The following is a 15,896-nucleotide window of genomic DNA, read 5'->3' on the forward strand; positions in this document are numbered from 1 at the left end:
GGCCCCGCCCCCTGCTGATGTCACAGGCCCCGCCCCCGGTGATGACGTCACAGGCCCCGCCCCCGCCCGGGCCCCGCCTCCCACGCCCACATGGGCTCCCGCTGTCCACGTAGTGGCGCATCAGCTCCTCCGCCTCCGTCAACTCCTCGTAGAACGAGGTCACTTCCGGGTCGCCGCGGGGATCACGTCCGGGTTGCCGCGGGGGTCACGTCCGGGGTCGCCGCGGGGGTCACCGCCAGGGTCGCGGGGGTCGCGGGGCGGCGGGAAGAGGAAGATGGCCACGGCCGTGATGACGCTGTGCTCGCGCCCGCTCAGCCTGCGGGGGTCACGCGGGGGTCAGAGTGGGGTCACACAGAGGTTACGGCCCTCTCTACCCCAGGCCCCGCCCTCTCAGCCCCCAGGCCCCGCCCCTCCGTCCCCAGGCCCCGCCCAATACATCCCCAGGCCCCGCCCCCTCTCCAGTGGCCCAGCCCCCAGGCCCCTCCATCCCTTAGCCCCGTGGCCCCGCCCCCTCCATTTCACAGGCCCCGCCCCCTCCCCGTGACCCCGCCCCCAGGCCCCGCCCACCCGCCGGCCCAGCATCCGCATGGCATCCTCCTTGTTCCGCGGCTTCCCCAGGATATTGGCCTGGGGGGGGAAGGGGGCGGGGCCTGCGTGAGTGAGGGGGCGGGGCCAGGGAAGGGGGCGGGGTCACCGCGAGAGGGGTGGTTGCGCTTCCGGGTCAGAGGGCGCGGGTCCCGCGGCTCACGCTGAAACCCCGATTCGCCCCGCCAGCACCCCGGAACCAAAGCGCCAGGCCCTCACCGGAAGAGGAACATCCGGCGGAAGCGGAACCGATGTGCACGGGCGCCCGCGTGGCTCCGTTATCATCGCGGGCGGCGGCGCGGGGAACCCGGAACGGACGGATTTTTTTCCGCGGGTCCGGACAGAACCGGACGTCCAGCCGCCGGTACTTTTTTTTCCGCGCGCCCAAAAGCGTTCCCCTCGTCTCCGCGGAACTTTTATCGCAGGCCCGGAAGCGCAACAGCGTTCGTCGTCCGGGGCGGTCTCTTTTTCGCGAGTCCTTTGTTCCGCGTTTCTTTTTTTTTCGCACGTCCCTACGCGGAAGCGCGTCCCTCGGCCCGCGGAACTTTTCTCGCAAGCCCAAATTGTTTTTTCGCGAGTGCAGAAGCGCGTCCGGAACTTTTCTCGCGCGTCCCGCGGCTGGCGGAATTTCTTTTTCGCGCACCCGGAAGCGGAACAGAGTTCCTAGGCCGGCGGTACTTTTTTCGCGCGCCCGGAACCGCGGCGCTGACCGTGCGGAACTTTTCTCGCGCGCCCGGAGGTGGAACCGGGTCCCTCGGGCCCCGGAACTTTTCTCGCGCGCCGTAAACGGAGGCGCTGACCGTGCAAAACATATCTCGCGCGCCCGGAAGTGGAAGTGCTTCGCCTATCCTGCGTTCCTTTTCTCGCGCGCCCGGGACCCGCGGCGCTGACCGGGCGGAACTTTTCTCGCGCGCCCGGAGGCGGAACCGCTTCCCTCGGGCCCCGGAACTTTTCTCGCGAGCCGTAAACCGCGGCGTTGACCGGGCGGGACTTTTTTCGCGCGGCCGGATGCGGAAGTCCTTGGCTCATCCTGCGTTCCATTTCTCGCGCTCCCGGGACCCGCGGCGCTGACCGGGCGGAACTTTTCTCGCGCGCCCGGAGGCGGAAGTGCGTCACGGGGATCATCCGGGCGCCCGGCGGGCAGCGTCGGTTGCGGACGGAGCGGGCGGCCACAACGGAGGCCTCGGGACGGGGACGGAGGCGGAAGCGGAGCCCGGGCCGGTGAGTGCGAACCCGGAAGTCGCCCATCTGCCGCCCGGGGACCCGGATTGAACCGGTTCGGGGCGGATTCGGGCTGCGGACGAGGGGAGAGGGGAAGGAGCGGGGTCGCGGGGGGCCGAGGAGCGGCGGGGGCGGGGCTAACGGCGGTGGGGGCGGGGCTACTGGACAGGTCGGGGGTGGGGATTGGCCAGGACGGTGGGGAGGGCGGGGCTACAGGGTAGAGCGGGGCCGACAAGTGGACGGAGCCAAAGAGCCGGGCTGAGAAGGGGGCGGGGCCAGAGGACAGGTAAGGGAGTGGGGATTGGCCGAGGGGCGGGGCTTCTGTGTGGGCGTGGCTAGCGGGAAAGACGGGGAAGGGGATTGGCTGGGGGTGCGGGGGCGTCGCCAGGGAGGGCGGAGTTAAAGGGCGGAAGGAGGGGGTGTAGGGGGCGTGGCCTGCCTTAGGGGTTTTTTGAGGGGAGGGCGGGGCCTCAGGGATGGGGGCGGAGCCAGTGGGCATACTGGGATTAGGATTGACAGGAATAGCCGGGGGCGGGGCAGAGCTGTTGGGGGCGGGGCTCCAGGGCAGGACGGGGACAGGGATTGGCAGGACTGTCAGAGTGGGCGGGGCTGAGACTTCAAGGCCAGGATGGTGGGGATGTGGCCTTGGTGAGTTGTTGATTTAGGTGAGGGCGGGGCCTGAGCGATGGGGGCGGAGCCAGAGCACAGGACGGGGACACGGATTGGTCCTGATGACGTGGTGGGCGGAGCTCTCCTGTGGGGGCGGAGCCAGAGTGCAGCACGGGGACACGGATTGGTCCTAACGACGTGGTGGGCGGAGCTCCCCTGTGGGGCGGAGCCAGAGTGCAGCACGGGGACAGGGATTGGTCAGGATGACGTGGTGGGCGGGGCTCTCCTTTGGGGGCGGGGCCAGAGGTCAGGAGGGGACAGCGATTGGTCCTGGTGACCTTGTGGGCGGGGCTCTTCTGTGGGGGCGGAGCCAAAGCACAGGACTGGGACACGCATTGGCCAGGAGGACGTGGTGGGCGGGGCTCTCCTGTGGGGGGCGGAGCCAGAGTGCACGGCGGGGACACGGATTGGTCAGGAAGACGTGGTGGGCGGAGCTCTCCTGTGGGGGCAGAGCCAGAGGACAGGACGGGGACACGCATTGGCCAGGAGGACGTGGTGGGCGGAGCTCCCCTGTGGGGGCGGAGCCAGAGGGCAGGATGGGGACACGGATTGGTCCTAGTGACGTGGTGGGCGGAGCTCTCCTGTGGGGGCGGAGCCAGAGCACAGGACGGGGACACGGATTGGTCCTGATGACGTGGTGGGCGGAGCTCTCCTGTGGGGGCGGAGCCAGAGGTCAGTTCGGGGACCCCGATTGGCCGGGATGACGTGGTGGGCGGAGCTTCAGGGCGGGGATCGGGCAGGGTGGGCGTGTCCCTCACCGGCCCCGCCCCCCTCTCTCCCCCGCCCCCTCCTCCCCCGTCAGCCATGTCGGCGGCCACCATCGTGCACGACCCGTCGGAGGCGGCGCCGCTGTGCCCGGCGCTCGGCCTCTACCTGAAGCCGATCACGAAGCTGGCGATCAGCGTGGCGCTGCCCGCGCGCCGTCCGCCGGGGAAGTCGATCTCCAACTGGGAGGTGATGGAGCGGCTCAAGGCCATGGTGGCGGGGGCGGGGCCCGACGACATCACCGCGGAAGGGGGCGGGGCCTCCACGGCGCCGGCCCCGCCCACCCCGCCGCCGCCGCGGGCGCCGCACGCGCAGTTCTCATCGCTGCGCATCGCCAAGAGCACGCTGGACTTCATCCGCTTCGAGGGCGAGGTGGAGCAGCGGGCGCTGGTGCGGCCGTTCCTGGCGCGGCTGGACGGCCGCGGCCTCAAGCTCGCGGGGTTCCCGGACCCGCTCCGCGTCCGCGCCGCCGAGTTCCGCCCCGACGCCCCCTCCCGCCACGACTGGGACGCCTTCTTCCGCGACGCCGCCGACATGAACGAGACCCGGCCCGGCGAGAGGCCCGACACCATCCACCTCGAGGGGCTGCCCTGCCGATGGTTCGCGCCCCGCGCCGGCCAAGGCAGCCATGGCGGCGAAGCCACTTCCGCCAGCACTTCCGCCAGCACTTCGTCCACTTCCGCCAGCACTTCGTCCGCCTCCGCCAGCACTCCGTTTTCCGTGTCCACCGGGTCAGAGCGCCCGAGCGAGGCAGTGCTGCGCCAGGCGTTCTCGGCGTTCGGGGAGATCCGGCAGGTGGACATCCCAATGCTGGACCCATACCGCGAGGAGATGGCGGCGGTCGGCGGGGTCGGCGGAGGCCTCGGCGTGGGCGGCGGCCTCGGAGGCGTGGGCGGCGGCGGCGTCGGCCGCGGCGGGTTCCACACGTTCGGCTGGGGCGGCGGGCTGCACTTCGAGGCCTACGTGCAGTACCGCGAGTACGCGGGGTTCGTGCGGGCCATGGCGGCGCTGCGGGGCACGAAGCTCATGTACAAGGGCGAGGACGGCAAGGCGGTGGCATGCGGCATCAAGGTAGGAAGGCGGGGGCGGGGCTCGTGGGCGGGGCGTGGGGCTCGGGTGCGAGGCGGTGTCATCGTGGGGGCGGGGCTCGGGATCGAGGTGATGGGAGTGGGACTCGGGTTCGAGGTGATGTCATCGGGGCGTGGGGCTCGGGCTCGGGTTCAAGGAGGCGACGGGACGGTGGGCGGGGTTTCTGGGCGGCTCAGGTTCGAGGCGGTGGGGGCGGAGTGGGCGATGACGTCACCTGTGGTCACGGGGATGATGTCGTCATGGGGGCGGGGCATAGGACTCGGGTTCGAGATGGTGTCATCGGGGCGTGGGGCTCGGGTTCGAGGTGATGGGGGCGGGGCGGGGGGCTTGAGTTCGAGGCGGCGGCGACAAGGCGGTGGGCGGGGTTTCCAGGCGCCGAGGTCACACCCCCACCCCTACCGGCCCCGCCCCCAGGTCTCGTTCGATGCCACCAAGCACCTGAGCGAGGCCTCGATCCGGCGGCGGCAGCTGGAGCGGCAGAAGCTGCGGGAGCTGGAGCTGCAGCGCGAGGAGCAGAAGCGGCGGGAGCGCGAGGCGGAGGAGCGGCGGAGGGAGGAGGAGCAGTGAGCGCGGGGGGCGGGGCTTCGGGGGCGGGGCGGGGCTGCGCGGGGGCTTCCTGTCCCTCCTGTGCCCACTTCCTCTCCCTCCTGGACCCACTTCCTGTCCCTCCGGGAGGACTTCCTGTCCCTCCTGGGACCACTTCCTGTCCCTCTGGGACCCACTTCCTGTCCCTCCTGAACCCACTTCCTGTCCCTCCTGGGCCCACTTCCTGTCCCTCCGGGACCACTTCCTGTCCCTCCTGAACCCACTTCCTGTCCCTCCGGGACCCACTTCCTGTCCATCCTGAACCCACTTCCTGTCCCTCCTGTGCCCACTTCCTGTCCATAACCAGCTTCCTGTCCCTCCTGGACCCACTTCCTGTCCCTCCTGGACCCACTTCCTGTCCCTCCTGTGCCCACTTTCTGTCCCTCCTGTGCCCACTTCCTGTCCTTCCTGTGCCCACTTCCTGTCCCTCCTGTGCCCACTTCCTGTCCCTCCTGGACCCACTTCCTGTCCCTCCTGTGCCCACTTCCTGTCCCTCCTGTGGCCACTTCCTGTCCCTCCTGTGCCCACTTCCTGTCCCTCCTGGACACACTTCCTGTCCCTCCTGTGCCCACTTCCTGTCCCTCCTGGACCCACTTCCTGTCCCTCCTGTACCCACTTCCTGTCCCTCCTGTGCCCACTTCCTGTCCCTCCTGTGCCCACTTCCTGTCCATCAGGAACCCACTTCCTGTCCCTCCTGGACCCACTTCCTGTCCCTCCGGGGACCACTTCCTGTCCATCAGGAACCCACTTCCTGTCCCTCCTGGACCCACTTCCTGTCCCTCCTGTGCCCACTTCCTATCCCTCCTGAACCCACTTTCTGTCCCTCCTGTGCCCACTTCCTGTCCCTCCTTTGCCCACTTCCTGTCCCTCCTGTGCCCACTTCCTGTCCCTCCTGGACCCACTTTCTGTCCCTCCTGCGCCCACTTCCTGTCCCTCCTGGACCCACCTCCTGTCCCTCCTGTGCCCACTTCCTGTCCCTCCTGGACCCACTTCCTGTCCCTCCTGTGCCCACTTCCTGTCCCTCCGGGACCCACTTCCTGTCCCTCCGGGACCCACTTCCTGTCCCTCCTGGACCCACTTCCTGTCCCTCCTGTGCCCACTTCCTGTCCCTCCTGGACCCACTTCCTGTCCCTCCTGTGCCCACTTCCTGTCCCTCCTGGACCCACTTTCTGTCCCTCCTGTGCCCACTTCCTGTCCCTCCTGTGCCCATTTCCTGTCCATCCGGGACCCACTTCCTGTCCCTCCTGTGCCCACTTCCTGTCCCTCCGGGACCCACTTCCTGTCCCTCCTGTGCCCACTTCCTGTCCCTCCTGTGCCCACTTCCTGTCCATCAGGAACCCACTTCCTGTCCCTCCTGTGCCCACTTCCTGTCGCCTTCCTTCTGGTCATGATGTCCAAATCCTGGCATGCAAATGAGGTCATGAATATGCAAGTCCCGCCATGCAAATGAGGTCATGAGCACGCAAATCCCGGTATGCAAATGGGGTCATGAATATGCAAAACCCGGTGTGCGAATGAGGTCCTGGCTGCTTGTGAATATGCAAATTGTAATATGTAAATTGCCACCCATAGCGTGCATATGCAAACAAGGCTTTGGCCGCTCATATGTGTGCGCCTTGTATGCAAATGGCCCGTGCTTCATGAATTTGCAAATCCCGGTATGCAGATGAGGTCCCGAATACTCATGCATATGCAGATCATAGTATGTAAATCGCCCCCCGGGGCGTGCATATGCAAACGAGGCTTTGGTCATGAATATGCAAATCACAGCACGCAAAGGATCCCCCGCCCCGTGAATATACAAATTGGCCTCGGTCAGACGTGAATATGCAAATCGCGCCCGGGTCCCCAAGCCTTCCCACTCGGCCCACGCGGAGCATCCTGGGAAATGGAGTCCACGGGGCCCAGAGGCCCTGCCCCTCTCCCCAGGCCCCGCCCCCGATGACCTCACCCACTCCCCACGACCCCGTGTGACCCCGCAGTGCATTCTGGGAAATGTAGTCCACGGGGCCCAGAGGCCCCGCCCCTCTCCCCAGGCCCCACCCCTCAGTCTAGGCCCCGCCCCCAATGACCTCACCCACGACCCCGTGTGACCCCGCAGTGTATTCTGGGAAATGTAGTCCATGGGCCCAGAGGCCCCGCCCCTCACCCCACGCCCTGCCCCTGGTGACCTCACCTGCTCACCACGACCCCGTCTGACCCCGCAGTGCATTCTGGGAAATGTAGTCCACAGGGCCCAGAGGCCCCGCCCCTCTCCCCAGGCCCCGCCCCTCACCCCACGCACTGCCCCTGGTGACCTCACCTGCTCACCACGACCCCATGTGACCCCGCAGTGCATTCTGGGAAATGTAGTCCAGAGGCCCCGCCCCTCACCCCACGCCCTGCCCCTCACCCCACGCCCCGCCCCTCACCCCACGCCCTGCCCCTGGTGACCTCACCTGCTCACCACGACCCCGTGTGACCCCGCAGTGCATTCTGGGAAATGTAGTCCACGGGCCCAGAGGCCCCGCCCCACGCCCTGCCCCTCACCCCACGCCCCGCACCTCACCCCACGCCCTGCCCCTGGTGACCTCACCTGCTCACCAGGACCCCGTGTGACCCCGCAGTGCATTCTGGGAAATGTAGTCCACAGGACCCAGAGGCCCCGCCCCTCAGCCCCAGGCCCCGCCCCCGGTGACCTCACCACGACCCCGTCTGACCCTGCAGAGCATTCTGGGAAATGTAGTCCACAGGGCCCAGTCGCCCAGGCCCCGCCCATCACGCCCAGGACCCGCCCCCGATGACCTCACCGTCACCCTGTATGACCCCCAGAGCACTCTGGGAAATGTAGTCCATGGAGCCCCGCCCCTCTCCCCAGGCCCCGCCCCCCGATGACCTCACCCCGCCCCGCCCCCACAGGAAGCAGAAGCAGCTGGAGCAGCAGCAGCGCGCGCGCCGCCGGGAGGAGAAGCTGCGCCGCCGGGAGCAGCGGGCGCGGGAGCGGGAGCAGCGCCGCAGCCGCCGCCGGGCGGAGAAGCAGCAGGCGGAGGAGCAGCGGCGTCTGCAGGAGAAGATCCGCACGGAGGAGCGGAAGCTGCTGCTCGCCCAGCGCAACCTGCAGTCGATCCGGCTGGTGGCCGAGCTGCTGGGCCGCGTGGAGGTGCGTATGCAGGCGGGGTCGCACGTGTGCGCGGTGTGTGAGACGTCTGTGTATGCATGTGGTGTCGCACATGTGCGCGGTGTGTATGCATGTGGTGTCGCACGTGTGCGCGGTGTGTACGCATTTGGTGTCACATGTTCGCGCGGTGTGTACGTATATGTGTGTATGCATGTGGTGTCACATGTGTGCGTGTATGCAGGCGGTGTCGCATGTGTGCGCGGTGTGTGTGTATACATGCGGCGTCCCACGTGTGTGCCGTGTCTGCGTATGCATTTGGTGTTCCACGTGTGCGCCGTGTCTGCGTATACATGTGGTGTCGCACGTGTGCGCGGTGTGTGTGTATGCATTTGGTGTCGCACGTGTGCACTCGCAGGACCCCGAGGCCCTGCCCCTCGCCCCAGGCCCCGCCCCCGTGACCCCACCTCCTCCCCCCGCCCCCGTGCGACCCCCGCAGTGCACTCTGGGAAACGTAGTCCACCGCAGCCCCGAGGCGTATACCCGCGGCGTCCCGCGTGCGCGCGAGTCCCGGGTCCCGAGTGCGAGTCCCACCCCCACCCCCCTCCGCAGGCCGCGAAGCTGCAGCAGCGCCGCCAGCACCGCGCGCGCCAGGAGGAGCAGGAGCGGCGCCGCCTGCAGGAGGCCGAGCTGCGCCGCGTGGAGGAGGAGAAGGCGCGGGCGCTGGGGCTGCAGCGGCGGGAGCGCGAGCTGAGGCGGCGCCTGCTCTCCCTGCTGCTCGGACGGCGCCCGGCGGGGGACTCGAACCCGGGACCCGGCGCCAACGACGACACCTCGAACCCGGAACCTGGCGCCACCGACGACACCTCGAACCCGGAACCTGGCGCCACTGACGCCCTCCTGCGGCCCGTGCTCGACATCCTGCACCGCGTGACCCACGCACGGGCGCCCCCACCGCCCCCGACGCCGCCGTTGCCGCCGCAGGACTCGAACCCCGAACCCGCAACGGCGGCGGCGCAGGACTCGAACCCCGAACCCAAGATGGCGCCCGAGAACGCGACGCCTAAGCCAGGCGCGGACGCCGCGTCGACCCCGACCCGCGACCGCGGCGGCGGCGAGCGCGACAAGGGCGACCACCGGGGGCCCGAGTGCGAGGAGTCGCGCGGCGGCCATCGCCGTCGTCGCGGTCGGCGCCGCCGGAGCAGCCACGGCCACGGGCACCACGGGCACGGCCGCCGTTCTCGGTCCCGGTCCCGGTCGCCACGGAGACGCGGGGCGTGGACCCGGTGAGGACGGACGGACGGACGGCCCCGGGGCATGCTGGGAACCGGGTCCGAGTGCGAGGTTTTTTTTTTTTTGTTGTTTTTGTTTCCGCCCCGGGTGCGAATTCGAATCCCTGGGAAGATGGCCGCCCCCATTCCCCCCCCACCAGGTCGTTTGAGATTTTTTTTTTTCCCCGCCCCGGGTGCGAATTCGAATCCTCCGTGACCGCGCGGACTCCGCCTGGGTTCAATAAAGTCGTTGCCCCCCCTGCGCCCGGCGTCTGCGGTGTGGTCTCTGGGCGGGGTGCTGGGTGATCTGGGTGCTGGGTGATCCGGGTGCTGGGTGATCTGGGTGCTGGGTGCTAGGTTATCCTGGTGCTGGGTGACCCGGGTGCTGCGCTCAGTCCCCCCCCCCCACGCCCGGCCGTCACCGGCTCCAGCCGGCTCATCCCAGATTGACCTAGTTCCCAGCACCCGGCTGGCAGAGGAGCCGGGTGCTGGGTGCTAGGTGACCTCAGTGCTGGGTGCTGAGTCGTCTGGGTGCCAGGTAAAGACGGTGCTGGGTGATCCGGGTGCTGGGTGATCTGGGTGCTGGGTGATCTGGGTGATCTGGGTGCTGGGTGATCTGGGTGCTGGGTGATCCGGGTGCTGGGTGATCCGGGTGCTGGGTGATCCGGGTGCTGGGTGCTGGGTGATCCGGGTGCTGGGTGATCCGGGTGCTGGGTGATCCGGGTGCTGGGTGATCCGGGTGCTGGGTGATCTGGGTGCTGGGTGATCCGGGTGCTGGGTGATCTGGGTGCTGGGTGATCTGGGTGCTGGGTGATCCGGGTACTGGGTGACCTGGGTGCTGGGTGATCCGGGTGCTGGGTGATCCGGGTGCTGGGTGATCTGGGTGTTGGGTCATCTGGGTGCTAGGTGATCCGGGTGCTGGGTGATCTGGGTGCTGGGTGCTGGGTGATCTGGGTGATCTGGGTGCTGGGTGATCTGGGTGCTGGGTGATCTGGGTGCTGGGTGCTGGGTGATCTGGGTGCTGGGTGACCCGGGTGCTGGGTGATCTGGGTGATCTGGGTGCTGGGTGATCTGGGTGCTGGGTGATCTGGGTGCTGGGTGATCTGGGTGCTGGGTGCTGGGTGATCTGGGTGCTGGGTGATCCGGGTGCTGCGCTCAGGCCCCCCCCCGCACCCGGCCGTCACCGGCTCCAGCCGGCTCATCCCAGATTAACCTAGTTCCCAGCACCCGGGGCCGAAGATGGCGGAGGAGCCGGGTGCTGGGTGCTAGGTGATCCAGGTGCTGGGTGCTGGGTGCTGAGTCGTCTGGGTGCTAGGTGACCCGGGTGCTGTGCTCAGTCCCCCCCCATCCCAGATCGACCTAGTTCCCAGCACCCGGGTGCTGCGCTCAGTCCCTCCCCTCATCCCAGATTAACCTAGTTCCCAGCACCCGGGGCAGAAGATGGCCGAGGAGCCGGGTGCTGGGTGCTAGGTGACCCGGGTGCTGTGCTCAGTTCCCCCCCATCCCAGATCGACCTTGTTCCCAGCACCCGGGTGCTGCGCTCAGTCCCCCCGGGTGCTGCGCTCAGTCCCCCCCCCCCCCCCCCGCCCATCCCAGATCGACCTAGTACCCAGCACCCGGGGCCGACGATGGCCGAGGCCGCGGACGGGGATTTCCGCCTCCTCATGGACTACGCGCACGGCTTCATGGTCTCGCAGGTGGGTGCTGCGCTCAGTCCTCCTGGGTGCTGCTCTGAGTCCCTGGAGACAAAGGTGCTGGGTGCTGAGTCCCCCTGGGTACTGTGTTCAGTCCCATTGGGTGCTGGACTAAGTCACCCCAGGTGCTGCACCGAGTCCGCTGAGACGAAGGTGCTGGGTGCTGAGTCCCCCTGGGTGCTGTGCTGAGTTTGCCTGGGTGCTGGGTGTTTAGTACTCCAGGTGCTGCGCTCAGTTTCCCCCGGGTGCTGCGCTCAGTCCTCCTGGGTGCTGCTCGGAGTCCCTGGAGACAAAGGTGCTGGGTGCTGAGTTCCCCCGGGTGCTGCGCTCAGTCCTCCCCGGGGTGCTGGGCCGAGTTGACCCAGAGTGGGCTTCGGGGGCACGGAGTCTCTTCCCCCCTCCCGGGTGCTGCGCTCAGTCCTCCTGGGTGCTGCTCGGAGTCCCTGGAGACGAAGGTGCTGGGTGCTGAGTCCCCCTGGGTGCTGGGTGCTGAGTCCCCCTGGGTGCTGGGTGCTGTGTTCAGTCCCCCTGGGTGCTCAATCCTCCCCGGGTGCTGCGCTCAGTACGCGCTCAGTCCCTGCCCGGGTGCTGCGCTCAGTCCCCCCCGGGTGCTGAGTCCCCCTGGGTGCTGAGTCCGCATCCTCCCGGGTGCTGCGCTCAGTACCCCTGTCCCCACCCCCCCGGGTGCTGCGCTCAGTACCCCCGTCCCCCCCCCCCCCGGGTGCTGCGCTCAGTCCCCCCCCCCGGGTGCTGCGCTCAATCCCCCCGGGTGCTGTGCTCAGTCCCCCCCCCATACTGCGCTCAGTCCCCCCGGGTGCTGCGCTGAGTCCTCCCCGCCCCCCCCAGGTCCTCTTCACGGCCTCCAACCTCGGCCTGTTCGAGGCACTGGCCCCAGGAGGCCCCGCCCCTCGCCCCAGGAGGCCCCGCCCCTCACCCCAGGCCCCGCCCCCAGGGCCCGCGCCGAGCGCCTGCTCTTCATGCACGCCCTGCAGGATACCTGGAGCGTCTACGGCGCCCGGGTGCTCACGGCCTTTGACCTCTCGGAGTTCAGGGTCATCTGTGATGTCGGCAGTGAGGCCCGGCCCCCGGGGTGCTGCGCTGAGTCCTCCCCTCTCCCCTGGGTGCTGCGCTGAGCTGCGCTGAGTCCTCCCCTCTCCCCTGGGTGCTGCGCTGAGTCCTCCCCTCTCCCCTGGGTGCTGCGCTGAGTCCTCCTCTCTCTCCTGGGTGCTGCGCTGAGTATTCCCCTCCCCCCGGGTGCTGCGCTGAGTCCTCCCCTCTCCCCCGGGTGCTGCGCTGAGTCCTCCTCTCCCCCGGGTGCTGCGCTGAGTCCTCCCCCCCCCGGGTGCTGCGCTGAGTCCTCCCCTAACCCCCGGGGTGCTGCGCTGAGTCCCCTCCCCCCCGGGTGCTGCGCTGAGTCCTCCCCTCTCTCCTGGGTGCTGCGCTGAGCTGCACTGAGTCCTCTCCTCTCTCCCCCGGGTGCTGCGCTGAGTCCTCCCCTCCCCCCGGGTGCTGCGCTGAGTCCCCCCGTCCCCCAGGCGGCTCCGGAGCCCTGGCCGCGGCCTGCGCCCGCCTCCACCCCGCCAGCTCCGTGTCCATGTTCGACACCTGCGACGTCGTCGCCGCCGCCCGCGCCCACTTCCGGCGCCCACGGGGGGACCCGCCCGTCCGCTTCCTGGGAGGTGGGTGAGGGGCGGGGCCTGGGGCGGGGGCACTTCCTGTTTCCTGTCCGGGCACTTCCTGTTTCCTGTCCAGGCACTTCCGGGTCCCAACCCCGGGCACTTCCTGTGTCCTGTGTCCGGGCACTTCCTGTTTCCTGTCCGGGCACTTCCTGTGTCCTGTCTGGGCACTTCCTGTGTTTTCTCCGGGCACTTCCTGTGTCCTGCCCGGGCACTTCCTGTTTCCTGTCCGGGCACTTCCTGTTTCCTATGTTTCCTCTTCGGGCACTTCCTGTTTTTTGTCTGGGCACTTCCTGTGTCCTGTCCGGGCACTTCCTGTGTCCTGTCCGGGCACTTCCTGTGTCATGCAGGGCACTTCCTGTGTGCTGTCTGGGCACTTCCTGTTTCCTGCACGAGCACTTCCTGTGTCCTGTCCGGGCACTTCCTGTGTCCTGTCCGGGCACTTCCTGTTTCCTGCACGGGCGCTTCCTGTGTCCAGTCTGGGCGCTTCCTGTGTCCTGTGCGGGCACTTCCTGTGTCCTGCCCGGGCACTTCCTGTTTCCTGTCCGGGCACTTCCTGTTTCCTATGTTTCCTCTTCGGGCACTTCCTGTTTTTTGTCTGGGCACTTCCTGTGTCCTGTCCGGGCACTTCCTGTGTCCTGTGCGGGCACTTCCTGTGTCCTGTCCGGGCACTTCCTGTGTCCTGTGTCCGGGCACTTCCTGTTTCCTGTCCGGGCACTTCCTGTGCCCTGCGTGAGCACTTCCTGTGTCCAGTCCGGGCACTTCATGTTTCCTGTCCGGGCACTTCCTGTGTCCAGTCCGGGCACTTCCGGGTCCCAACCCCGGGCACTTCCTGTTTCCTGTCCAGGCACTTCCTGTGCCCTGCGTGAGCACTTCCTGTTTCCTGTGCGGGCACTTCCTGTATTGGGTGGGCGGGCCCCCGCCCCGCCCGCCTGTCCATCACGCATCGGGGGATGGGATTTCTCCGCCCCATCACCCCCGTGACCCCGGAGGCCCCGCCCCCTGACCCCTTGACCCCTTGACCCCCAGGCGACTTCTTCCGGTCCCCGCTCCCGCGCGCCGACCTCTACATCCTGGGCCGGGTCCTGCACGACTGGACGGACGCGGACGCCGCGCGGCTGCTGGGGAGGATCGGGCGCGCGGGCGGACCGGGTCAGCGGCGGCGGGCGGGGGTCGCGGGGGTCGCGGTTGGGGGTCGCGGGGGTCACGGAGGTCGCCCGGAGGTCACGGGGGTCACCCAGGAGGAACCGAGTTCAAACAGGGGTCATGGAACCCGTGGGGTCATGGAGGGGGTCGCAGAGGTCACCCAGGGGTCACGGAGATCGAGGCGTCACGGAGGTCACACAGAGGTCACCCAGGGGTCATGAGAGTCACAGAGGTCGCCCAGAGGACACAGAGGTCATAGGTACACAGGGGTCACAGAGGTCACCCATGGGTCACCCAGAGGTCACCCTGGGATTACGGGAGTCACAGAGGTCGCCCAGAGGTCACACAGAGGTCATGGGTACACAGGGTCACAGAGGTCACCCATGGGTCAACCAGAGGTCACCCAGGGATTAAGGGGGTCACAGGGGTCACCCAGAGGTCACGGGGTCACCACGGGCGTCCCCCCCGTCACCCCCCAGACTCCGCCGTCCTCCTGGTCGAGGCCGTGCTGACCCCCGGGGGCCGCGGCCCGGCGCGCGCGCTGCTGATGTCGCTGACGATGCTGCTGCAGACGCGCGGCCGCGAGCGCATGGAGGCCGAGTTCCGCGCCATGGCCGCCGCCGCCGGCTTCGCCCACTTCCAGCGCCGCCCGACCGGGGGCGACCTCGAGGTCATGCTGGCCAAGAAGTGAGGTCATCGGGGCGGGGAGGGCGGGGCGGGGCCAATAAAGCGACTTCCTGTGTGAGAGAGGTCCATTTCCTGTTTCTCCGTGACCCACTTCCTGTCCCTCCTGTGCCCACTTCCTGTACCTCCTGTGCCCACTTCCTGTACCTCCTGTGCCCACTTCCTGTCCCTCCTGTGCCCACTTCCTGTCCCTCCTGTGCCCACTTCCTGTTCATTTGGGACCAATTCCTGTCCCTCCTGGACCCACTTCCTGTCCCTCCTGGACCCACTTCCTGTCCCTCCTGTGCCCACTTCCTGTCCCTCCGGGACCCACTTCCTGTCCCTCCAAGACCAACTTCCTGTCCCTCCTGTGCCCACTTCCTGTCCCTCCAAGACCAACTTCCTGTCCCTCCTGTGCCCACTTCCTGTCCCTCCTGTGCGCACTTCCTGTCCCTCCTGAGCCCACTTCCTGTCCCTCCGGGACCCACTTCCTGTCCCGCCTGTGCCCACTTACTGTCCCTCCTGGATCCACTTCCTGTCCCTCCTGGATAGACTTCCTGTCACGCCTCTGCCCACTTCCTGTCCCTCCTGGACCCACTTCCTGTCCCTCCTTTGCCCACTTCCTGTCCCTCCTGGATCCACTTCCTGTCCCTCCTGTGCCCACTTCCTGTCCCTCCTGTGCCCACTTCCTGTCCCTCCTGCGCCCACTTCCTGTCTCTCCTGTTCCCACTTCCTGTCCCTCCTGGACCCACTTCCTGTTCCTCCAGGACCCACTTCCTGTCCCTTCTGTGCCCACTTCCTGTCCCTCCTGTGCCCACTTCCTGTCCCTCCTGCACCCACTTCCTGTCCCTCCTGAACCCACTTCCTGTCCATAACCAGCTTCCTGTCCCTCCTGGACCCACTTCCTGTCCCTCCTGGACCCACTTCCTGTCCCTCCTGTGCCCACTTCCTGTCCCTCCAAGACCAACTTCCTGTCCCTCCAAGACCAACTTCCTGTCCCTCCTGGACCCACTTCCTGTCTCTCTGGGACCCACTTCCTGTCCCTCCTGTGCCCACTTCCTGCCCATCTGGGACCCACTTCCTGTCCCTCCTGTGCCCACTTCCTGTCCCTCCTGTGCCCACTTCCTGGCCCTCCTGGACCACTTCCTGTCCCTCCTGTGCCCACTTCCTGTCCCTCCTGTGCCCACTTCCTGTCCCTCCGGGACCCACTTCCTGTCCCTCCTGGACCCACTTCCTGTCCCTCCGGGACCACTTCCTGTCCTTCCTGTACCTACTTCCTGTCCCTCCTGTGCCCACTTCCTGTCCCTCCAATACCAACTTCCTGTCCATCTGGGACCCACTTCCTGTCGCCACCGCAGGGCCCTCTGGGAAACGAAGTCCCACGGCTGGCGCGTGATGGTCCCGCCCCCCGACAGGAAGTGGGTGTCCTCCCGCCCCC

The 15,896-nt window shown here is 67.9% G+C and overlaps 2 protein-coding genes across 4 annotated transcripts; both read left to right on the forward strand.

The window, feature by feature from the left end:
* Positions 1–1,628: 1,628 nt before the first annotated feature.
* On the forward strand, positions 1,629–9,558 carry LOC121444541 (A-kinase anchor protein 17A-like). 3 transcript variants are annotated; one of them, XM_041646364.1, is made up of 5 exons: positions 1,629–1,806; positions 3,278–4,311; positions 4,744–4,892; positions 7,813–8,053; positions 8,621–9,558. In XM_041646364.1, exons 2-5 carry the CDS (start codon positions 3,280–3,282, stop codon positions 9,296–9,298), a joined length of 2,100 nt encoding a protein of 699 aa, XP_041502298.1. In that variant the 5' UTR covers positions 1,629–1,806; positions 3,278–3,279; the 3' UTR covers positions 9,299–9,558. The 3 variants fall into 3 exon arrangements, with proteins under 3 accessions (XP_041502298.1, XP_041502299.1, XP_041502297.1); XM_041646365.1 differs by lacking the exon at positions 1,629–1,806 and adding an exon at positions 2,011–2,092; XM_041646363.1 differs by lacking the exon at positions 1,629–1,806 and adding an exon at positions 2,808–3,147.
* A 1,349-nt stretch (positions 9,559–10,907) lies between these two features.
* LOC121444542 (acetylserotonin O-methyltransferase-like) lies at positions 10,908–14,486 on the forward strand. The gene is made up of 6 exons (XM_041646366.1): positions 10,908–11,054; positions 11,188–11,428; positions 11,820–12,044; positions 12,509–12,652; positions 13,679–13,801; positions 14,275–14,486. The coding sequence occupies exons 1-6, from the start codon at positions 10,908–10,910 to the stop codon at positions 14,484–14,486; spliced, it is 1,092 nt and encodes a 363-aa protein (XP_041502300.1).
* Positions 14,487–15,896: the final 1,410 nt, after the last annotated feature.

This window comes from Microtus oregoni, unplaced genomic scaffold, assembly GCF_018167655.1.
Source record: "Microtus oregoni isolate MIOR12 unplaced genomic scaffold, Mior012 000131F_ref0000151, whole genome shotgun sequence".
NCBI lineage: Eukaryota > Metazoa > Chordata > Mammalia > Rodentia > Cricetidae > Microtus > Microtus oregoni.